This window comes from Acanthochromis polyacanthus, chromosome 8 (genome assembly GCF_021347895.1).
Source record: "Acanthochromis polyacanthus isolate Apoly-LR-REF ecotype Palm Island chromosome 8, KAUST_Apoly_ChrSc, whole genome shotgun sequence".
Classification (NCBI taxonomy): domain Eukaryota; kingdom Metazoa; phylum Chordata; class Actinopteri; family Pomacentridae; genus Acanthochromis; species Acanthochromis polyacanthus.
In genome coordinates, this window is record NC_067120.1 from 17,544,243 (window position 1) to 17,570,424 (window position 26,182).

Genomic DNA, 26,182 nt, shown 5'->3' on the forward strand with positions numbered 1-26,182 from the left:
AATGCTATAAAATACACCAGTGATTTTCCACTAAGACAGGCCAAAACCTCTGCTGGGAAAAGTTCTAGTAGATAGAACTTTGTGACCATACATTTGTCATCATCACTGTCATATTGAATATGCTTTTAATGTGTGTAGGGTGCAACTGGATTTATGACTAGTATTAAGACTAATTTCATTCCTTGATGAATTCCCACGCTTCAACATAGTGAAAAATGTTTACAACGTAAGATGTTATTCAAAAAGCAAACCAATTTATGTGCAAATGTGCTTAAAACATGCGAATGGTAAACAGATCTGTGCCATCTCATTTTGGACAAATATGTGCTGAATTTGTCACCTTGTTTGACCTGCTTGGGGAAATCTGTGTAACTTTACAAATGCTGAATTGCAGTGGTCAGGGGTACACTTTGTCCAAATTTGTGTGTGTGTCCTTACTTGTCTGATAATGCTCTTGACACATGGCAGCGGCAGACCTTGGTAGTTGGATTTAATGATCCACTTTAGCAGGTGGTGACCCAGCACTTCAAACACCATACACACATCTGGGATGGGGGAGTCAAGGACTCACATTATCAAATCTGCCACTCACACACACACAAACACACACTTCTGATCAGGATACGTATGCCGTTGACTCCAGAGATCTTAAAGTCATCTATCAGTTGAACCACCATGTCCTTGTTGGGGTCGTTGGGGTCGCTCTCTCTCACCTGGAGCACAAGATGGACAATAAGATACAATAAATATGGCCTGAGGATAAGAAAGATAAAACCAAGAACAGAGCAAAGAGGGAACGAGAGGACTGAAGGAGTCAGAAGAGGAAACGTCTGACTCTTTCAGTCATTTCGTAAAAGACGTGGATGAGGAAAAAGGAGCAGGGAAAGGAGCTGAGAAACAGAAAAGGACAAACGGAGATGAATGTGGGAGATAAAGATGCTGAAAAATTGATTGTGAGATGCCTGTCCTCTGCAGCCACCATGCAAGATAAATGACCAGTTTATCTTTAGTGTCTCTTGTTAACAGAGCGACAGAGAGGGGGGAAATGTGAGGTGTCAAGAGAGGAGGTGAGGAGATAGAAAAGCAGGGACAGAGCAAAGCAGTAAGAAGAAGAGATCAGGGAAATTTGGGGAAAGAGAAAGGATTAAATCTAGAGTTGAGAGATATGACAATAAAAATTACGTAGGGAAGGAGTGACAAAATCAAAAAGGAACAAACAAAGAAGGAAACCCCAAACAGCAAAATGACAGACTAATCAGATTCTCACACATCGCAGCAGTTTGATCTCATCCAGGGCCGTCTCTGTGTAATGCTGGGCGCTCTTCACCACCTTCATCGCCACAAAGTTCTTCACTCTATAACGTCACAAATTAAACACGTCCTTTTTTTTAATACTGACTCTCACACACACACACACACACACACACAAACAGGTTGTTAAAGCCGTCAATGCTTATTAATGCAGCCATGGGAAGCGCTATGAAAATAGGAATTACCACGGGAACGAGTATTAACTAGCAATGACAGTCCAAGCTTTGCTGGCTGTCGTTCACACTGCCCACACTGCCGCTGGGAACGCATATGTATGAGCTGTTTGGCATTTTGTTACAAAGAAATTATCTTAACATTATGAAATAGGACACCACTGACACACGTCTTTGTCCCACACATACACGCTATAAAATTGTCTGTTACCATGAAGGATAATCATTATTACATCGTAACTCTGCCTGTTACTGTTGGGTTCATGGTATGAGTCAACATGGTTTTTAATTTTTGACGTGACCTCAGGGCTGTATTTGGGAGCCACTTGAGAAATTGAGAACACTACAGTCATCTTCTATTTGTGGACAATTTATAGATTGATAAATAAGATAAATAAATTAAATTAAATATGTTTTCTGTACAGTGAGGTGAAGAACCATGTATATTTTGCTTTCCAAAAAAAACACAACATGCATTTTTGAACTTAGTGCAAACAACAGACACGATGTAAGTCAAACAGAATAGTAATATAAAACGTAGAGTAATACATCAACAATTAGTGTTGGCAATAAATAAATATTATCAAGATCCAATACCCAAAATTGCAGGAGCTGAAACTTCTTGATAAATGTGAAATGTGTCACAACATTTAAATAACGCACCGCAGTGCTACACGGTCTGCAAATTAAATTCTCCAGATGTAAGGGAACATGTTTGTTTGGTACAGATCACAGCAAAAATCACATCATTATTTTTACATTTGCTTCAGCGGAAAAGAATCACAGAAAAAGATATTCTCATTCATAACACAATGTCTGTTTTTGTCTATTATTCAGCAACAACAACATCACATAAGAAACTGTAGGAGGATCAATGTAAATGTCAAACAGCAATTAAGATTGACAAAAACTAAGAAATTAAGGAGGAAAACAGAAGTCAAAGAAAACCAAAAATGGAGAGTGAGAAAAGGAACAGTGACTATTCTTCTGACGAGGAATGGCCGAAGACTACGCACGTCCGAACAGTGGCATGGTGAAGACAACCACGAGGCAGTTTTTGTCACAGATTGTGACTAAGTGTACAGTGTGCCTACGGTAACCCAACTCTAACTTGCCAGGATATGAACACCATTAGTGTAATTAACACCAGCGACGTGAGCAAATGACTTGGTGTATGTGTGCGCCTGAGCCAGTGAAAGGTGACACCAGGTTGATGATACCGCCATCCATCCGCCCTGGTTGCCACGTGAACACAGCAAACAACATCACGGTGCAAATGGATGGCTTTGCTGCCAGTGCAGAGTGGTGTTATTTGCAGCTGTCATCGCGGTGACGTGCCAGATCCTGTCAACAAGTGCATGTGTGGCATGAGAGGTTTATGTGATGTGTGCGCACGAGAGCAAGGTGAAGTGAAGGACTGCAGCAGGAGCCTTCACATGCGTGTGTGTGTGTGTGTGTGTGTGTGTGTGTGTGTGTGTGTGTGTGTGTGTGTGTGTGTGTGTGTGTGTGTGTGTGTGTGTGTGTGTGTGTGTGTGTGAGCTTGTGTTTGTGTGTGACAGGTTGTATTGAGTGTGTGACTGCTTTTTCCGGGTCATGACGTGTGTGTGGCGAGCATGTGCACATCTTTAATGTTTACACATATGGGAGAAAGATGAAGCAGATTCTGACAGCCTGTGCTGTGCTATAATGTCTGTGTGTATGTCTGGGAGTGTGTGTGACTCACTGTATGTCCCAGCACAGCCATACGGTGGAGAAGTGGCCCCACCCCAACTTCCTGATCACATGGTACCTCCCGTTGAACAAATCCCCGATCTTCACCGGATGGTACCCTCCTGAGAGAGATAAAGAGAGAGAAGATGAAGGTTGCAGGCGTGATAACTCGGCAATGACATGAAATCCATTAGTGAGTAGGAAGTGGCGGTGGACCCGCAGCAGAAAGAAATGGAGGTCAAATAGACAGTACATAAGACAGCAGAGTGTTAAAAAAACAATGTCTAGACGAAAATAGTATCTGGTGAAGCTTGATTGAATTGTACAATATGGAGAGAAGTAAAAAGTTTAATTGAATTCTTCTCTTTAGTGCATATATATATATATATATATATATATATATATACACACTGCTCAAAAAAATTAAAGGAACACTTTGAAAATACATCATATTTCAATACGGGAAAAAAACAAACTGGATATTAGCATTGATAGAGACTGGATAATGTGTTAGGAATGAAAAGTGCCACATTGTTTGATGGGAATGAAAATTATCAACCCCCCAGGAGGGCTAAATTCAAGACACCCCAAAATCAAAGTGAAAAACTGATGTGGCAGGCTAGTCCATCTTGCTGAAATTCCTTGGCAGCAACTCAAAATGGTATTCAGTAGTTTGTATGACCTCCATGTGCTTGTATGCATGACTGACGATGCCGGGACAAGCTCTGAATGAGACGACGGATGGTGTCCTGGAGTATCTCCTCCCAGATCTGGACCAGGGCATCGTTGAGCTCCTGGACAGTCTGAGGAGCAACCTGATGTTGTCGGATGGAACAAAACATAATGTTCCAAAGGTGTTCTATTGGATTCAGGTCAGGTGAGCATGGGGGCCTGCTAATGGCATCAGTTCCTTCATCTTCCAGGAACTGCATGAGTTCTCTTACCACATAAGACTGGGCATTGTCGTGCACCAGAAGGAATCCAGGACCACTGCACCAATGTAGGGTCTGACAATGGGTCAAAGGATTTCATCCTGATACCTAATGGCAGTCAGAATGCCATTGTCCAGCCTGTAGAGGTCTGTGCGTCCCTCCATGGATATGCCTCCCCCCCCACACCATCACTGACCCACCACCAAACCGGTCATGCTGAACAATGTTACAGGCAGCATAACGTTCTCCACGGCTTCTCCAGACCCTTTCATGTCTGTCACATGCGCTCAGGGGAAACCTGCTCTCATCTGTGAAAAGCACAGGGCACCAGTGGTGGACTTGCAAATTCCTGTGTTGCCAGCCGAGCTCCACGGTGCCAGTCAGCAAGCACAGCGGGCACTAGAGGACGCTGGGCCCTCAGAACACGCTCATTAAATCTCTTTCTGATTGTTTGATCAGTGACATTCACACCAGTGGTCTGCTGGAGGTCATTTTGTAGAGCTATTGCAGTGCTCATCCTGTTCCTCCTTGCACAAAGGAAGAGATACCTGTCCTGCTGATGGGTTGAGGACCTTCGACAGCCCTGTCCAGCTCTCCCAGACTAACTGCCTGTCTCCTGGAATCTCCTCCATGCACTTGAGAATGTGCTGGGAGACACAGCAAACCTTCTGGCAATGGCACACATTGATGTGCCATCCTGGAGGAGCTGGACTGTCTGTGGAACCTCTGTCGGGTCCAGCTATCGCCTCATGCTACCAGAAGTGACACTTACCCTAGCCAAATGCAAAACTAGTGAAAAACAGTCAGAAAAGATTAGGAAGGAAAAAAATGTCAGTGGCCTTCACCTGTAAACTCATTCCTGTTTTGGGGTTGTCTCATTGTTACGCCTCTAGTGCATCTGTTGTTAATTTTATGAACACCAAAGCAGCTGAAACTGACTAAAAAGCCCCTCAGTTACTTACTTGACCAGATCAGTATCCAACATGTTTCACTGATTTGATGCAATACTTAGATTAAAAAGTGTTCCTTTAATTTTTTTGAGCAGTGTGTACACACACACACATATATATATATAATGGCACCAGTGATTATTTCAGATCGAATTTTTAAACAATATAATAATCTGAATACAGACTTTCTGTGGAATGGGAAAAAAGTGAGAATAACCTTGAAAAAAATGTTTGTCTCAAGAGAATGTGGTGGACTGGCCCTCCCTAATATGGAGTTGTATAATATTGCATTTGAAATGAATAAATTAACAAGACATTGGACAAATTATGGATCTAACCCAAGGTGGGGAAAAAATAGAGGAGGCGTTAGCAGCCCGAATTGGGGCTGTAGAAATGCTATCCCAGAAAAATATAGGAACCCAGACAAAAGAGAGGAGCTTAATTTTACAGCACTCCCAGTGGGCGAGGACACACAAACTCTTGGGGCTTTCACAATATGAGCAAAGCTATTCTTCTATATGGAGAAGTTACTCTTCTATCTGTATCGGAAAAAAGTTGTTTTTTTGGGATACATGGATGACAAAAGGGAGATGTGTTATTAATGATCTTTATAAAGACTGTACATTTATATCACTTGAAGAACTTAAACAGCAATTTAATTCAAATGAGACAGGGGATTTCTGGAAGCATTTGCAGCTCAGGAGTAGTATGAAATCGATTTTTAAACCTGAAAGGGTGGAGGTCGAGGAGAATGAGATCCAGAAATTTCTAAATTTACCCCATACTTCACATTCTGTGTCAGGTTTTTAGAAAAAAAATGTCAAACCTACAAAAAAGATTGTGTGAAAAAGGTTGGTATCATTCACACAAACATCACTCCACAGTTGTTTTCCGTTTCATTTAAAGAGACAATGGGTGTCATTCACTTCACCTGTCATCGGTCATTATGTTCCGCCTGATCGGTGTGTGCACGTTCCCATGAAGGGTTACAAAATGTGCTTTGAGTGTTTTTAATTTCTTGATATGTTCGGAATGAGATAACAGAGACAATAAATAAAAGGGAAGTGAATAAAAAGAAGCCAAAATGCATACAGGGATGTGATCTTTTCTCTTTTCTTTTCGTCTTTCATCTCACTGAAGTGAAATCTAATAGTCTGGGCGTGTTTTTTTCAAAACATCAAAAATGAGTTCTTTTCTTACACAAAGAGATACAAACCATGAGGAAAAAAAGATTCTCGTAGTGACAATCACTGCATTCGATCAAAATAATCAATACAAAATGCTAACTTACTGTGTACTGATTACAGTTTTAAAAAAATATAGCTTGTACACTACATATTGTCAGTGTAATAATCTCCATATTAAAAGAGTGGTGTACCATTCTGAATTCTGGCTGTGTTGTAAGGAAAGTGTTGAATGCTGGTAAAATGCTTTTCTGATCCGGAGCCACTGCAGAAAACTAGGCTGTTGCTTCATTCTGGCAACAACCAAACAACCTTGAAAGGCTTGGGATACACTGATGGCTATGGCGACACTGCTCCAAATATCATCAGGATGGAAGAAGAAACGAAGGAGGAAGAAGAGCAAATGCAGACAAACAGGGTAAAGAGTCAGCATGGGACAGGGCAGCTATTGTTGAGCTCTGTACGACAGATGTAGAGAGTGGAAGTAATGGGGTGGGACAGACGAAACCAGTATGTGTGCGTGTGTGTTTTGCGCTGGTCTAACCTTTGCAGTAGTCCGCGGGGTCCTCCTGCTCCTCATCGTCGGAGCCCAGGATCTCCTCCTCCGGCTCTGGTGGCCCTGCCGGTTCAGGGGGAGGTGGAGGGGGTGGCGGGGGAGGAGGGGCACTCACCGGGGCTTTCTGCTGGGTCTCAGGCCTGGGAACATGACAGTGGGCCAAAAGTTGGGTAACTTTTGATAAGAAATCAGCCTCCTGTCCAAGCATTTTACTTCCACATTTTTTGGTGGTTGTAGCTGTGACTCGCAGCTTGTTCAACTGCAGACTGGGCTTTAAGTGCAGATGACTAATATCAAAATAATATATTGTGACATTTTCATAGATATAACTGTCAGCTCTTGAAGTGTGTGTGGTTGACTGCATCAGTCCTTGAAATCTTTTACATTTGTTGTCTGAAGCACAACGTGTCAGACAGGTATGTCCTGGAGGAAAAAAAAAACAACTCATGGAGTGACGCATATCTGTGTTTGAAATAAATAAAATACGAAATCAAACAAGAAAAGAACTGCAGTTGGCATGACCATCAATAGCCAAAGCTTCTAAACAAATAAGGAATAAGTTAGTGTTTGCAGTGACTCATGTTTAGTTGAGAAAACTTGTAATAAAAAGACACAAACTCAAAAGCAGTGTAAGGCATTTGAGCTCTGGTCAAGGACAGGTAATGTAAAAACAGGCAAAAATGGGAAATGGGCTCAGTGTATGCATACCAATAAAACCAAACTAGTTAGATATTCAATATGAAGTTTACTACTGTCAGAAGTGCAAGCCCACTGAAAGAAAATGCTTAAAGAAATATCAGTTCATTATAAGTTGGGTCATGGCTCGATAGCTACTCCGTCAAGGAATGTGGCATAGTTATGTGACAATCGGCATATGTTTGTCTGTGTGCGACATTGCTCAAAAACAGAATAATGGATTTTGATTAAATCTTCAGGGAAGGTCAGAAATGACACAAGGACCACCTAATTAGATCTTGACAGGATGCGGCTTATAGTCTAGATCCACGGATTTGTAAAGGCTTTCTATATCACTGCAAGATAGCGGCACAGCGTCAATGTAACTATGACAACAAGTGAACACTACGTCAGCTGCCTGCTGATGATCACGATTGTGATCGATCTACAAATCCATTACTGCAGACTTACCGGGACTTATCCGTCAGAAATCATATGACTGAGCAGCCTTGGCGGTGTACTGCGCTCTCTGAGTGCTTTTCTCATTGTTAATGGTTTCATGTTAAAGTTTTTACATTCAAATTAAGAAAAATGTTACATAGGTTTTGATTTATATGTTGTTTTTGGATTGCCTATAATCTTAAGGATTTAAGATCTAACATTGCAATAGATAACTTGTTGTCTTTATGAATGAAGATTATGAGCCTAAAATGAGACATTTGTTATATTGTAATTAAATAGAGTGACCATAAAGAATAATGCTGAATTATCACCCAGTACAAAAAAGAGCTGCAGTTGCTTGATGGACTGATATTATTTTTATAGACCAGAGACAGTCAGGTTGAACCCATCCACACCCACCCAATACCTCAGACATGAATCAGCAGAATGAGTGGATACCATCCAAATTCACAGAGAAAAAAAAAACAGGCTATTTTCAACCCTGGAAAAATGTGGAGAAATGTAAAACAATCAATAGATCAGACAAAGTTTGCTTTTCAGGGTCTACTTCCACGGTCAGTCCTTTCAGCTAACAACCTTGTTCTACTTCCTTTCCCTTGTCTAAAACGGAACTGAGCCCATGAGAGGGAAAATACTAACTAGGCTGCAGAGCACAGACGCACTCTTTCTCCTGGCCTGGCCACATTTTGAGCGTTTAGCTGGCACTCTTATTCAGGACGACGTACAATGATTGATCAGGCAGGGGTTCAGCGTTTTGCTTGGGGAGGCTGCCATGGCACACATGGCTATTTGTGTGGATTCTGGGAACATGCTTGTAAACGTTTCCGTTTTAGGACAGTCCCACCAAACCCTCTACACCAACCTGCCACTTTGCTGCTTGTTTCAAGTCTTTGCAAACAATCATATAGCTCTTTAGACTGACCACATTTTATGCAGTTCTTCTATTCTGGTATAATTAGCGCACAGCCCATCGCTATGCTGGGAATGAGCTTAACTTATTCCAACTTAAGAAAACATACACAAGTACAAAATGCAATCAAACACACACAAAAAAAAGTTTAGAAAGAGTTATTTATTATTTAGGCCACTTAATAAGCGTAAGTCAGATATCCCCACTCTGTGTTTGGCCTTTAGTGTCTCTTGGTGGAAATATCTGGCTCTTAAGCAACTAAATTTTCCATGTTGTTGTTTGGTGCTGGGTAGGTAGTCTACAGTGGGTTTTTAGAAAACTGCTGCTTTACTATCGTCAAAAAAAAACAAACAAAAAAAAAACAAAACGCAGCAGCAGCGAACCAGAACAATAAAATTGAGGGTTGGATAGCAAAGCAAAGAACTGGAATGATCGTGTTTTGTAAAGCCAAAGGGAGCTGCATCTTCAGGTGATGATTCTCTGCAGGTTTGTTACAGAACTCTTTTCAGAATTGACACATTATTATTATTGTAAAAAAAAAAAAAATAAACATACATTTTCCACAGTTATAACATTATTCTCAGCCGAGTTACCCCACAAGCTTATACATAAGTTATGAAAAGATAAACATATTTATATAGCAATGTGTGAACTCATTGTTCCATAAAACAGACGTGCGATGTGGCATGCGATTTGATTGGCTCTCAGTCCAGAATTTCCTTGTCATGACTCAATCAAATCTGCACCATCAAAAAACTGTGCGTATCAAAAATGTCTCTGTGGGAATGAATTCTGCAACAAAGCAGGGGTTAAAAGAGGTCAACAAATACTTTCTACTCAGCCCTGGCAACATGATCAAATGCTAAATCAAGACCAGAAAAAAAAAAAAAAAAACATAAACACATAAGCGCACAAAGCCAGAGCTTGTGAGCTGTTATAAAATTGCGGTCACAGGCGCAGACACATGATGGAGCCTCTTGGTGTGTTGCCATGGCAACTGCAGAGCAAGGAGGGTGTTGGGGTGGCGGTGATGGTGGTGGTGGTGGATCCAGGACTCCAAACATTAACGTGGTGGCAAGCTCAACACACACACACACACACACACAAACACACAATGCAGCAGCTACGGGCGGCAGATAACTTGGCATTGAGATTTCATTGCTGTTTTACAACTCATACACATGCACACACACAGGCGGTCGAGGGCTGTGTCCTTGCAGTAGGATGCTACTTCTTTACCAAAGCAGTCACGTAGGGTGTCATACATCACATCTATAAGCTCAGTGCTTTTATACGGCTCATCTTGCCACTGGCTGTACGAACACTTAGCCCCTCATAACTTTCTGGACCCAAGCCGAGCAGTAAAAACATTAAGATAGCACAGTCGCCGCAGTCTGAAAGGCGAGCAGAGGAGATACGGTGACAGAATGAAAAGGAACCAAGCAGGGGAACAGACAGAAAAGTGATACAAAAGTGATAAAGATGAAGAGAAACAAGGCAGGGGAAGACTACGAATCAGAAAGGAAAGAGGAAAAGAGAAAAAGGGAGAAGCCTAATCAGATGAAACCGACAGCTGAAGAGAGAGGCGAGAGGTAGACTGACAGAAGGACAGACAAACGCTTATTGTTCAGGTCAAAACAGAAGACGGATATAGAGAGAAAGATAACAGACATAGAGAAAAAGAAAGAGTTCAGGAGTCAGAGACAAATACAGTACACAGAGAAAAAAAAAACAGAGTACGAAAACACGAGCAGAGTCAGAAAAAACAAGAGGCAGAAAGAGAGTAATAGGCTGACAAGCAGAGAGACCAGTCAGAACAAAATGGAGACACAAACAGAGAAAAACAGAGGCGATACACAGGGAAAACACAGAAAGCAGCCCAGAGTAAAGACAAAAAAAACATGAGGAATGAATGTATCCACAGTGATACATACAGTACACTGTACACCCTGAATTACACTGAAAAACAGATGGAGGTGGAGAAAAGACTATGCTGCCGAGCACGTGGAAAACTCCAGCGTTAGCAGACATGAGACCGTAAATAAGCTTCCAACAACAACAACAAAACAGGTGATGAACTAAATCATTACATTCAAACATACCCACAGATTTACTGTAGATTCTCTCATTTATATATTCCTTCAATGACACTATAAAAGTGAGAGTCCAGTATGCAGGGTTCTATGCAACCAATCAGCCGTGATTAGTTCCCCCACTGGTAAAAGGAGTACTAATCAATTTCCTCCTCTAATTGGCACACTCGGAGAACCAATTTGTTCCTCAACCTGTGAATCTATCTCGCTCAGAAACAGCAGCTATTGACTTTTTAGCCCTCATCATTTATGTTGTATTTATTTTTCTGCTAATTTTATTCTGGGTTTGTTTTGATTTGTATGTTTTAAGCATATAATTATATTTCTGAACATGTGTGTGAAAACTCAACTATGCCAGATACTGGTTATGTTGATGCATAAATACTGAGTTGGCTGTTCACATTTATACTTCTACATGAGCCATATCCGCTGGAAAATACGGGAGATAAGACAACTCAAGCTAAAAACAATCATTTTCTTTCTTCTGCTATTCAGAGTTTTCTGTTTGTTTGTTTGTTTTACATGAAAACGTGTTTTTTGAAAGAATATCAGTGTTTTTTCTGGATCAGAATGTGCCCTTGGGAGATGACTATGTATGAAATTAAGCATGATATGGTATGAGTACAGGAAGGCAATGAGTCTGTGTAATCTTATTTGACAGAATTCTATGTATCCTTCTGTTATTTCTGAGTAAATTAAACATCAATTACAAGAACTTCATCTTTTAAATTCTCAGCTCCTATCATTTTGCTGCTGTTGATTTGCTGCTGGGACAGAGCACCAAAATTTCCCTTTATTCAGTAAAATCAGTCTAGGTACATATAACTTTGCAATAGATTTTAGATTTTGACTTCATGTAGTATTTGTTGGATTATCTAGGTTATATTTTTATTACATAATAATTAACAATGTCTTGTAATCACAGTGTTACTGTTAGGCATGGAATGGAGATGAAAAGTAATTATTAAAAAAAAAAAATAAAGACCCAAAAACAACAAACCCAAACCATACAGTGTTAAACAAAGCCTTCATTTCTGAGTCTGCTATCTACAATTTTCACGCATGTGTGTGCCACAGCACCATAAAGGTTTACAACCATGACTCTGACAGGTGATCATTGCAGTTTTCCTCATTGCAAGCATGCCGCTCACGTGTTAGGAGGAAAGGATGAGCCAAAAGCTAACTTTTAATGGGTATACTGGAGAAGCTGTGCCGACTATCAGGATGGCATAAACAGCGGGACCCTGATAATCAGGATGACAAGGCTGTGTTTGTGTGTTCTATGTATGCATGTGATTGCACTGCCTCAGTGCAATGTGGGAAAAGCAACTCTCAGGAATGTCCTGTGTGTACAGTACAAGTATTTATATAAAAGGCACTGAGTGTGTGTTTGTGCTGCTGAGCCTTTAAAGGCAGTTCTGCAATCTAGCCATCATGCTCATTATAAATAAGACATCAAATGCATATTTTAATGGAATTTACTTTGTTTTATGAACATACTACAATGGTAAGACAGCACTTTGAAACTGGTAGTGATGTTCCAGTACATGTGATTGTCGACCGCAGGTTGAGGCAGGAGTCTTTCAGCCTATTACCTGCACTGTGGAGCAGAATGTGCCTCCCATCCCTTAATATGTTATGTGTGTGGACATGCCCAGACGGCTTTCAAACAGCCTCATCTAAGTGTGTGGACAAATCTGAACACACTAATGCATGCATAGCCGTTTTCAACCTCAGCTTTTCCACTCTCACGCCCTGCAATGGCATCTGTAGCCACAGTGTTAAATCTGCAACAGGCCGGCATGCATTTGTGGATCCAGCATGCTTCATCTGACAATTAGCTCACAAAAAAATTATTCAAGAAAATATTTTTCCTCCTGCATACAATCACTTATGTTCAGTATGATATGATTGGTTCAAACTGCGTGCTGCCTGAAGCCAACTTGAAAGGCTGGCCTTGATGCTTGTGTTCAATGTCCAAGCTCCATCATTCACACTTGAAAACCAGTTCTGTCATCATGACTGCAGTGGAAATGTTGTGCTGAGGGATGGCAGCTTAACTGAAACACAACACAGACGCAAGATGATTTCAAATGACAAAATCAACAGGAAAGAGATGAAAACTAAGACACCGCCAAAAAAAAGGAATCTTAACCACTCATGAAGCAGTTTTTCCCACCAGTGAACTCACCATCATACCACGCTTGGTTGTTGCTGTAAACTTTAAGTTGACCGCAATGAAAATATCAGTGTAGAGGTAAAATAATTCTGGATTTATCCTCTAAACAAACATTAATTTTGATATAAATAAACCTTGGTGCATACAAGCCCGAGAATTAGCTGTGAGCATGACACCTAAGAGCTGTCTTCAGTTTCAGACTCCTGCAGCTGAACTTAGCAGACTTGTAGATATTGTGTTCTGGTTGACAGATTGTGGACAGCACCGTCACTGGATCACTCAGTCAACATCCATTCAATGTTAGTTTGTAGCAGATTCATGGGTATTAAGTGTATAAGCTGGTGAATTAACGGAAAAACAATGTCACAATTACATTTCACCAGAGGTCTGATGTCTAATTTTCTTTGTAGAAATAATCAGAAATTCCACATCATGTCACATTTTCACTGCAATATAAATAGAAATCTGGGATCAATATGTACAACATTTTGTGTCTACAGATGTTATAAATACTGGAAAAAAATTATGACTCCAAATGTGATGTACATTATAAATAGTTTCCATATGTCTCCTATATGCTCTGTGTCAGCACAGCCTGCAGTTCAGCCAAAAATCCCTGAATTCTGGCCACAGTACCATTGGCTGTGTATTTTTCTCTCATTTTTTGAGAGTCAAATTAAAAAGCAGCACTGGACAGGCAAATGCACTAACATACAAGCCCGTCAAGTACAGTACTTGGGTAAATATTCTCAGTTACTTTCCACTATTCAAGACAGAAAACAATCAGTCACCCTGATGATGCTTTACGTCAAAATGTTGCTGTCTCTTACTGAAAAGCTCCAACTGTGTGCTTCAGACCTCCCCACTGCAGATCCTGTGTGTTGAGTCATCAGTCTGAGCACTAAGTTGGCTGACGCATGGAGATTCCCTCATCATTAGAATATAATCAGTCTCTGCTGCTGTGTGAGAATGTTTTGCATATATTCTAAAGCCTGTGTTTGTTAGTTGTTAGTTACTTCACAGATTCAGATTTTTAATGCAAAACATAATCAACAACTAAATTATACTACACTATTGATTAAGCCAGAAGTATGACGTTATAATCAGTCCCACTTTTACCATCTGCAACATTAAAGTGACTTACATGTTAATGCACGACTGATTACAGTACCATTTGTATTTAATAATATCATATTCTGCATAATGTGTACTTGTAATGCATACACTCATGTGTACCACTTTGATACTTTAGGTTAGTTCTGATGCTAATACTTTTGTACTGTTACTCTAGTAAAATTCTGAATGCAGGACTTTCACAGTGAATAGTTCTACACTGAGCACTTCTGTCGCCTCTGCAAAACATAATTGCAAAAATACATAATTGGCATTCGGATATTTTAGGCTTTTCTATACTTTTGATTGATTAGATCTAATAAACGTGCCCTGGTGCTGATGACAGAGTCACGCAGCATTGCGAACACATCTACGACCAGCGACAGGCCATACAGAACAGTTGACCGCAGTCGAGTTCAAACTTGATGACTCATCCCTTTAACATATCTCATTATCACCAAGGTAACAGGTATTCCTTAGCAACAAGAGCATCGTCCTCCACTCTCAATGTTAAGGCGTGGGTTTCAGACCGCGGGTGTCCTTCAGCTCCGCTTTTCCATTCCAATGGAGGTGTCTCTACCTCTGATTGATTCATCGTTCATCTTTCACTCTCTGCATCTCGGCTCGTGTCGGCAAGACAGCTGACTCATTCTCTCCTCTCCTCCGGAGGATCTGTCTGTGTGCACAACTTAGATCTCACCGCTATTTTCAGGATGCAGCCTGACGTCACTGGCTGCACGGCCCCCACATCACAATCTCTAGCTGCTCAGTATGGCTTTGCAGGATCCTGTTTCCTACCATCATCTATCCATTCACGATATTAAGGTGCATTCAGTGTGCAAGTGGCTGCTGCCCTGATGTTGAACTTCTACTTTGGCTTCAAAGAGATTTCCACCAGCTAACATGGCGAATCAACAGAACAAAGGCACAAAGCAAGTGGCCCATCAGCCCCAGGGCATTTAAAAAGGTACTCTTCCAATTTAGTGCTGTGCTTCTGCCAGCTGATGCAACCCTCAGAACCAGAAATGTTGTCTTCTGCACTTTTGTTTCTTGGCATCTTTGCAACATGATCGCAGACAGTTTTGACGGAGATTCAGGAGGGTTCTGTTATGGTAGCAGCCACTAATAGTCTCAACTGGCTCATCTCAAGCAGTGATGAGAAGTTCAGGCAGTACTTGTGTTACTGTGAGCATAAATAGCTGGAAAAGATAAACAGTCACTCACATGACTATATAAAAACACCATATAAAAAGTTTATCTCTATTGTAAAGTGCAAAAGTAATAGCTGCAGGCCACTCGTGGCAGCTGTTGTGGAAATACAGCCATGACTCTTATTACCTTAATTAATAAAACAAATGCTTTCTGTGCTGTTGGTAAATTTAGTCCACTGCAAGGGGGAGACAGACCGAGTCCTGCATTTCTCTCTTTCAAGAACCACAGCTTATTTAAAACATGCCAGTGAACTCAAAACTCTTTTGTGATTGAGTCGTTTATAAGTTTATAAGTCAAAACTAAATGGTATGTTCTTTATGCCTTGTAATAAACTCCTACATTCTTCAGACAGAAAGCTGCTTCTTAGAAAGGGATCTGGAGTTCAGGTTAAATTCCTTAAGTTGAGAAAGAAGCCTCTGCAGGAACTCCATTCCTTAGAAAACGTAAAATCTGTAACATTGGTCTTGTAACACACACACACACACACACACACACACACACACACACACACACACACACACACACACACACACACACACACACACACACACACACACACACACACACACACACACACACACACACACACACACACACACACACACACACACACACACACACACACACACACACACACACACACACACACACACACACACACACACACACACATCAGGTCACTGAAATCAGTGATCAGTCCAACTTGGAAACATATGAACACTCTGTTTCTCTGACAATGAGTAAATATATATAATACATATGAAATGCACGAACCGAAAAAGTTATGATGGATTTTAGTGTCACACAGACCCAAGCACAGCACAATCCTGTATTTTTAACATTCTGTCCATAACTGCAGCACTGTGTCTGACAATGTGATGGTTCTTAATAAAGAAAGATTCTACCAGCCATCAGTAAGTACTAAGGAACAGATTAGAAGGTATCCCTCAAGCTCCTGAGACCACAAATCAAGAAAAAGCATCATGAGATTATCACATAATAGAGCGTATTTATTAATGCTGATCTTTTGCTTGTGCAGTTGTACAAAACTTGATTTATTTTTCACGGATGTAAACTATTCCTTTTCCTTTTCCCATTTCATACTTGTTCTTCTCACTGAGATTTGGATCGTCTGTTCGTATCCACCCGTTGTTCCCAGAGCTGCTGTAATAAGTAAATTTTCCTCAAAGGGATCAATAAAGAGGCTTCATAAACACAGCCCTTGCTAGCTCTAGTAAAATTTAAACAGTACACAATCAAGTCTAATGAATCCGCTTTTGTTCCTGTAATAAATATGTGTTTCATTAACAACTGCACGTCATGATGTTGCTAGATGCTCACTCACTGTGTGACATACAGAACTCAGTGCACCATATGTCAGACTGGGCAAAAACCGTCTACTAAAAAAGGCGACAACATGTGATGTAAGCCACAATTTGGTCACAACAACTATAAAAAGACTGCAGTTCTGTGCAGTTCTTCATGTTTCTTCTAAACACTGCAGCTCCCTGTAAATAAAACCTCAGACTTTGACGCTAGAGGCTAAAATGGTGTGTGTCACACCTATTTATACACATTGAATTCATTGTTGGTGAAATTCCCCCACAGGCAACTGATGGATACATGACCACACACTCCACTGTATTGACAGAACTTTACAGTAGATATATGATGAATGGATTGCACATATACACACATGCACAAATGCAATTGGAGATGAGAGCCAACAAAGGCAATGAGCAAAATCTATACAAAAGCCCTATAGCATGCACAAACATAGTGATGTTAGTGCGCTAAAGTAAACTGGCAGCAGCGAGACACATATCTGTGACTGCATGGAAAACGCTTAGGCTTGGAATAAAATTTGCATTGGAAAACAGGAACACTGCTCTACAGGGCTGGTGGGGTGGCATATGCACGCTTGTGTACACATAACATTGGATGTCAAGCGACCTGGCTGCAAAAACCCAGCAGTACCAGCGCATTTTTATATTCCAAACACAGACAACAACATCCACATCCCCAAACACATTAAAATGAATATGCACAGCAAGATAATAACATGTGTATTTGTGTGTTTTCATGTGCAGCATCTGCTTGCATGCATTCTGAGTGTTTTTGGTGCTCTGTTCTGCGCGAAAAGCCATTAGTCTGGCGTTGAAGATTGATTCTGTTCAGTATAGAAACTTCCAACCACATATCTAATACACAGAGCCGCCGGGTATCTGCTGTATCTTTGACTGAGCAGTACATTCATGCTTTACAATGTGCTTTCCTGTCTCTATAGTGCATTCATTCACTGCATTCAGTATTTATACATTCCAATGACGTCAGCTGGCCACAAAGCCCCTTATTGTGGAGGTTAGTTCCGCCCACAACAAGTCATGGCGTTACAAGAAGCCATGTGCATGTATGGAAAAGGCCAATAAACATACTGTAGGCACAGCCACCTCCAACCAACCAAATGAGGACAGCTATAGCTCGCGATGGATAATCAGAGCTGTAACCAGTCCAGCACACAAGTTGCACAGAATTTTTAATGGTCATAGTGTAATTTAATATGGACAAAGAAAATTACTAAAAAGAAAACATGAGAAAGAAAGTATCTTGCCCCGATATATTAAAAACAAACCATTTTGTTGTTGTTTTTATAAGTAAATGTGAGGATTTCTCTTGATATAGATTCAGAGCTGCAATAACTAGTAAGTTAACAAAATAGCTGACATATTGCCCATCACTGGTTCCAGCTTCTGACATCTGATGATTTGCTGCTTGTCTTGTCATATAGAACAGTGAATTCAGTGTGTTTGGATTTTGGAGTGATGGTTGAATAAAACAGACAATGTAAACATTTAGACTTGTGCTACAAGAAACTATCAGTCAATGCATTCTTCGGTATTTTCTGGCATCATTTTAACTAAAATATTCATTGACTGATCAAGAAAGCAATCGGTAGATGCAAAGACAATAGCTGTTGCTAGCTGCAGTCCTACGCAATTATTGAATCAAACTCAGCCGAAACTACTGTTGTCCTGCATTCTGCTGGATTATCATACAAACTATGGTAACTGATTCAGAGAGGAAAATGGAAATTTGAGAAAGTTTCATGTGAGCTTAAGTTGAGAAAGATCAGGTGATACAATAAGTCGACTCTACAACAGTACTAATTTTTAACTTCAGTGATACTGGGGGTTTTTTGCTACCATTTCCAAGGAAATCAACTCTGAATCTCTTTTCTCCATTTATGTTTTTGGTCGTTTTGTTGTTTTTTTACATTAGGGTTATTGTTAAGACTTTCAGAAGTTTCAACAAGAACTCCGACAGTAGTCAAAAGAAATGCACTAGAAAACTTACAACAATAATATCCTCAAAAAGACTACAGGCCTCTTGAACAGCAGACACTTTAGGTAACGCAGGACTGATGATATTAACAAAGGTGAGCTGCCATTTCTTGCTAGAACACTCAAATAAAGTCATCTTTAATGTTATGAATCAAACCTGTGCTTTTCACAGACGCATCTAAGTGGCGAAAATCTCGATCATATCCGCTGTGAGAACTGCCTTGTAATATCATTTCACTCAAGTTTCTTCTCTTTACTAAGCTTCTGGCAAAAAACAACAGCCACATAAAATCCTGTGTATTAATAACTGGCTTAACTTGATATTGACGATGCGGCTGCAGCCTGCTCATCACTCCCATGGGGCTTCATTGACAGCAAAGGCCCCATGTGGAGCTAGGCAACAATAATCCTGAAAAGCAACACAACATTATGAGTTTTCAGAAGCAGGTGCTAAATCCCTTCTATTAATCACTGCCAATCAAAAGAGGATGTCACCTTTAATAACATCTATATATATATATATATATATATATATATATATATATATATATATATACACATAGCTGAGCCTCAGAGCTATGATAATCTATAATATAGACCTGTCAATCCAATGAAGAGAACAACTGGAAAGCTTATTTAGTTTGTTGTATTTCACAGTTTGTGGACAGGCATCCCTCTACCATTACCCAAAATCACACTTTTGTCAGTAGTGAATGGTGAAATTGCAGAGGTTTCCACGAAATTAAATTCCTCATATTTCTTATCTTATTCCATGCAAAAGAAGCAAAAATCATGAAGGTAAAGTTAAAATTGCTTGTTTGAGAGATAGACATGTTTTGTCTCGATGAGATCTGCATATTAACATCAGAAGGATGTCTCATATAAACAGCAGAGATCATCACACTCTCTCTGGCATGACATATCAAAGACTGGGTGTTGTCTTCAGCTCATGAAATTAAAGTTAATCAGCATGAATGAGAATATAGAAAAGATTTCACTGGATTAAAACCAACACAGAGCTGAACAGGGCCAAGACGTTGCATTACCCAACATCCACCTTTATTAGGAGAGGTTACTTGTTTTTTTAATGATGTTTGTATCCCTCTAGAAAGATGTGCTACTAACCTATTGTAGAGGAAAGTATATTCAGACTACACTTTAAACACTATGGCTACTGTGGTGCGTTAATACATTACTCTGGTTCCAACAAATGGGACATAAATTGATGGAGCAAAAAATACATTTACAATAGATTAAAAAAAATCATAAATCTCATATTTTCTAAGAGTCCAAGATGATGTCTTCAAAAGCCTTGTTTTGTATAACCAATTATTTAAAAATCCTCAAATAAATAATTTAATATGATAGAAAAGCAGCCAAAGGTCATATTTGACAGCAGACTGTATTTTTGCTAATTAAATGGCTAAAGTAATTCAGATCTTATAGTAGATCGATATTGTACTAGCAACTGTAAAAACCATGTAAAATCTTTCCAAAAAAACTCTATTGCTCTTGACTTTATCAATACATAGATGCAAATCCTGCCAGTTACACATGATGTGAAGTGAGAGTAGATGATCTTGCCGCTGTCTGGGTTTAAGTCCACAAACAACTTGAGGATGACCTGCTTTCTCTGCATTAAACCTTTTTGTCTTCACGTTATTCTTCTTGCCAGTCTGATACCACAGCAGAGTTCCCATATCTACTTGTCAGTCATCCATCTATCTGCATTTTGTGGAGAACAAAAAATTTATTCCTGGTGAACAAAAAATGGTAATGCTAAACCAAAATCACCACCACCCTTGCAGCTAGTCCACAGATCAAAATCATTATTTATCCTATTAATCCTGTCAATCCAGCCAGCCTTTGCCACCTTCTATTGCTCATTCTTCCTTCTCTGCATAGTTTCTGAGAGAAATTCATTGATCTCAATGGGGCTACCTTGTTAAATGACAAGCTGCAATCCTGAAACTCAGCCTTATCAGTTGAAAACGAGAACTCACACACTGTCTTGAACCATGCCTATTAGCCCTGTCAATCCAACACCTCATTCACACTTTACTTCCATCATTTCTTCTCCTTCTCCCCCCTCTACCTGTTTCGGAGGGCCCTGTGGCGCAGGCGGAGCACACACAAAGCCAGACCCCATCTCTTCTTAGTCGTCAAATTTGAGCTTAACTCCATGAGACAGGAAAGAAGGATGGACGACTGAACAGAGAGCGCAACTCCTGTTTTCTGCTGTAGACTCCTGGATACAGCAATGGACGCACAAGACGAACCCAACCCTGAATTCCAGCAGGAGTCACATGGGGCTGTGACACCCACCTGCTAAGGCCATATCTCAATGCCCATTTGAGTTTGGAGTGTGTAGGCAGTAATGCACACAAACATACTATAACATAGATCCGGTTGCGTGTGCATAATAGTCAAGACAACACAAACAAACACGCACAACATATCACATACAGATCAGAAATGCAACACCCACAACTCATTAGCACATCTCCATCTGCATGACAATTAAAACCAACCAAAATACACTCTGAAAACTTTCCAATCTCAATTAAGCTCCTAGACAGCAATGGTCCCAAAAATACTTGGTAATATGAGCTGAGTGTCAGCTCATTAGCATACCAGTGTGTCTGGAGTCAGAGTTTTACATATTGCTGTTAGGACAGAGTAAAAACTGGGGCCTCTAGTTTCCTACCAGTACAGGCCGGTGGTAAAAGGTGGATCTCGTTAAAAATAATGACCTGTGTGGATTGTCCCTCTCCCAGGCAGACCGGAGTGTTGGGGTCGTTACTCTAAACAGGAATATGTTGCACATTACTCATTAAAAAAGTGATGCATCCCTTTACTTATTTATTCCCTACAGAAAGTGATTTGTTGTACTACTTGTTGATTTACTTTTGCATTACTTCACAACATCTCATGAGAAGCATTGTCACGTAATTGCTAGTTAACAATACAACGTCAAACCCTACATATGTCCACATATCAGCACAAGAACCTATTCCTGAGGAGGACATGCGCAAGATATTTCTTTCATGCTCTTTAAAAAACAGTAATACCACAAAGCTAACAGCCAAATTGGTGAAAAACAGCCCAAAGTGCATTTCACTGAAAAATGCTGTGGCAAGATCAAGGCTCATTTGCATGTCAAAGAGAACCAAGGTGGCACTGGCTGCAGGCGATGCAGCCTCAGAAGAAAAGTAGCAACTGTAACGCACTAGTAGCTGTAATGTGACCGCTGAAATAAGGTTCATTAATCCATTACATGTCTGCATTACAGACAAATGTAATGTGATCACAGAAATACATCACTAGCCACTACTGAGTATTAAAATGAACTCAACACTGGACATCACAAACTTAATTTAAATTTTCAAACCACTTGTTTTGAGTAACAAATCATTACCCAAAGATATTTTGTCTTATCACAGATGTCTAGAGAAAGCGGCTATTTCAAAGGCTTTCAAAGCTTAACCGATCAAAATTGTTGTTTAATAATTTTCTGTTGATCACCTGACAGATGAATTAACTAATCCCTTCAGTTTTTGTGTAGATGTAATGTAACTCCACTTCCAGGTAACTATCCAACTCAGTATCACCACATCCAGTAGCTGCCTTCACCAAGCAGGCAATGCACCACCCAAAGCTGAAAAAAACTGCTCAGGAACGGCTCGAGGAAAACAACCAAGAGCCTCATGTGTCAACCTGGCCTCCAAGGTCATCCCACCTTCCAACCCGCAAGCCATCTCTAACACCCTGATGACAAACACTAAAGGACACCCCAAGAGCTCGTATGCATGTATTCATTGTATGAATTTATTCTAATAAATTATAATGTAATATTTAATGATGGTATTGCCCTCCATGATTACTAATAATTGATATCAAACCTGAAAAAAACACACTGGTCTACTATGACTGAGGGAGACCGACGCAGTATTAAAATGCAGTATTTTGGGGTTTCCTCTTATATAAGTATTTTCACATTGTTATCAGAACTGTTATATCCAGATACTATGATATTATGTATAACACTATTACACCAGGATTGCCACATTAAGCCCAGCAGTGTGTGCTAGGAACAACAGGAACACACACACTACCAGGGTTGGGTTATGAGAACCAGTTTTTCAAGTTGGAACTGTTAGTTCTCATACTAGCTGAGATTAGTTAATGTTAATCGTGTAATGGCTCCATTAAAATTTAGCCTTTTGTTCATGCTCTCTGCTGATTGAAACGATCAGTTCATGGCAGTACACACGTATTAATATTTACAGTCACTAAGTTTATAGTTGCGAACCAAGACATCTATAATTTGGATTAAGTAATTTCTGAAAAATGGTACAGACGTTATTCCAGCGTCAGAACAATAATCATCAGTCACTTATCTACTGCAACTACTCAGGTTACCACATACCTACAGGTTGTGCAAATTAATAAGACAAGCTTGCTTAAAATTAATGTCGATTGATTTAATAGCTACTCGGTGCTATCTAAAAACTAGTCTTTCTGCCTTTCATCTAACAGCAGCTGATCACAGCTAGGCTACAAAGGAAATCTTTGTCTTGCAGTTATTTACAACTTTTGGTAGTGGCAACAGATGAAAGCTAAACTTAAGGTGATTTACAGGCTGGATGAGTGGTTCTGATACTGTATTTGGATTGGATCAAACGCTGTCAAACGTCATCCCTACACAGCACTGTGGTGATATTGGCTGTTACTGCCAGATCCCTGCTGTCAAACCTGAGGCCTGGGCGTGAGCGGAGTTGGCATGTTGGAAGACCTTCATGGATCCAGAGCTCATTAAACCCCACCCACTTAGGGCTGATGTGGGGAAAAAAAAAAAAAAAAAACACACGTGCACCCATGACCACGCCGCAGGAAGAGCCACAACAGCTGAACAGTGTTCTCAGACACAACAGATGAATACTGTTCACAGTTATGCAGCAGGCTGGTGATTCAGTCCTACAGGGCAGAAGGCGCCGAGCAGAGGTAATCTGCGAGCGCATGGGCATGTTTATGTGTTTGTGTAGGTTTGACTGTAGCAGCAGACAAAAGGAGGCAAAAAAAAGGTACCTCTAAATCAAAACATGTTATCTTTTCACACACATGCATATGCAAAGCCGCACAAACAAACACATGCTTTCCCACACACACAAACACAAACAGACCATTATCATTCCACTGCTTCAATGCTGCTGCAGCATCAGTAGAGATTAGTCCCCCGGTGACCTAGCATTACCCAACACACTGCGCAAGTCTGCAGAGAGCAATCTATCTTCTCCCTCCATCTTCCCTCACTTTCCCTCCTCTCCTTGCCTCGCCTCTCCTTCTCTCTCTCCTGCTTTTTATATTTGTCTGTCTGCAGCTCTCTCCTGAGGTTTCTGCTGTCCTTTCCTGTTCTTTCCTCTCTGTCTCTATCTTGGTCTTTCTCGTTGTCTTTCTCACAGTGTTCTCACTCTGGCTTTATCATCTCTTTCTCAATTCCTCTGTGGGATCATCTCTGTCTCCGAGGGCTATCGTCGTACCATGTTCCTCTGGTCCTCTCCCCACCAAAAAATTTCAAACTTTCCCCCGTCTCTCCTCTCCCTCTTCACTCACTCTTCCTCCATTTCCCGGTTTCTGCTGAGTGTAACTTACAGTGTTGGGGCAGTAAAGATTCCTGGAAGACTATTATGCTGATAGCAGATAGCTATGAACTAATGAGACAGAAAGGCCCTAGCTGCATGCTAACCATCTACACTGCAGCTATGGACATGACACAGTAAGATAAGGAGTCCAGAGAAGAATGTACTTCCTTGTTTTTTTTTCCTTCATCAAGTCCTGTTGCATAATGGAAGTACTGAGTACTGTTAGCATTGTTAGAATTAGAAACAAAGAGCACCCTTGGAGCACTCCTGCTGCCTGAAAACATACTAACAATGCAAAAATGTACTTTTGTGGTTATATGAAAGGCCAGTTTAAATTTATTTTTGGTTTCCAAACAGGAACTGATTGCAGTAAAAGCAAACTGTGTGCTGCTGAAAACATAACTGCATCGATTGATTCTAATTTTACAAGTTAGCTACAAAATCAATGCTGCAGAATAGTACATATTGCTCACATTTGTAGTATTTTTAAACTCTTGTGTAATGACTTCACAGTCACAGAGCAAACAACAATGAATCTCACTAATACAGTAATTACAGGTATTCCATGAGGTCCGATCCCAACACAGAAACAAACAAACATAAAACTTCCCAAATGGAATCAACTTCAGATGACAGCAGTAGATATGGAGGCAAAACAGATGAATAGAAGGGAAGCAGATGGTGAAGTGGTAAAAAGAGAAAAAAAAGGAGAGAGTGAGTTATGTGAAATGACCAATTAAAGCACCGCAGGAAAAGCTGGAATGTTGTATATGTAAACACACTGAGTCAACTGGGACTGAACACACACAGGAACACAAACATACACCATCTAGAGCAACAGAAAGTCAAACCAGATAAAATGACAAGTCATGCTGCTTTTCGTGTGGATTTGGTCGCAAAATTTTGACTTCTTCACACAAAACAAAGTTTTAGTGGTAATTTCCTAAATGCTTTTGCCAAAACCAAGGTGTTTTTTTCTGTGTAATGCAGTAGTACACAGAAGGGGGAAAAGGGCTTTCTCACTTTGTTGGTGAAGATAAACAAATGTGGAAGAGTTTGCGCTCTTGAATCCAGTTTGGTAGCGGTGTAGCTTCATGTTGCCAGGGTAAACAGTGACTGGGCTTTTTTTTTTTTTTTTTCAAAACGGGGCCATTATTTCCATGAACAAGAGAATTGTTAATAAACAGTGATTCCAGTTTCATCACACTACAACAGCATCAGCCTACAGTGCATGGATTTTTCATTCTGACAGATCAGCACAACCTTTGACCCCATACTACACATATTGACACCTCAACCCTACAGGTGCACCCTCAGCAGATCAGGTGCCTGAGGCCCAGATCCCATGACAACCCTTTGGGGGCATCGCCATGGCGATTGACACACTACTCGTGAGGTGTCTTGTTCCTAGCGGCTGGATGTTTGACTCAGTGATTCCTATTACTGATTAACCACATAGGATTTAATTGAACAGAGTGGAAATTCCCAGAGTCACTTTGTGGTGACACAGCAGTGCAGTCAGGTTAAACTAGTTTGCAAAGCCTGAACAACTTCACGGCAGTTTTGACTACACATACACCCACATACCCTTCTATTTACCATTGCTACAACACCAAAAGCCCTCAGAGAAACAGAAGAGACGGCATGCATGATGTGTCTCCTTTCCCATCTGGCCTAAATGGAGGCAAAATACGACAAAAAAAAAAGAGAGACCGCAGGAGAAAATGCAAAGGCGATCC

The 26,182-nt window shown here is 40.5% G+C and overlaps 1 protein-coding gene across 7 annotated transcripts in view; it reads right to left on the bottom strand.

Annotated features, from left to right (window-relative positions):
* srpk2 (SRSF protein kinase 2) overlaps positions 1–26,182 on the bottom strand; it is a 75,468-nt gene that overhangs the window by 23,399 nt on the left and 25,887 nt on the right. For all 7 annotated transcript variants that reach the window (XM_051952825.1, XM_051952821.1, XM_051952823.1 and 4 more), the window contains 5 exons: positions 6,805–6,956; positions 3,208–3,316; positions 1,268–1,355; positions 626–713; positions 439–545 (listed from right to left, as the gene is read on the bottom strand). In XM_051952825.1, the coding sequence (XP_051808785.1) occupies positions 439–545; positions 626–713; positions 1,268–1,355; positions 3,208–3,316; positions 6,805–6,956 (544 nt within the window). The remainder of the gene's footprint in view (positions 1–438; positions 546–625; positions 714–1,267; positions 1,356–3,207; positions 3,317–6,804; positions 6,957–26,182) is intronic.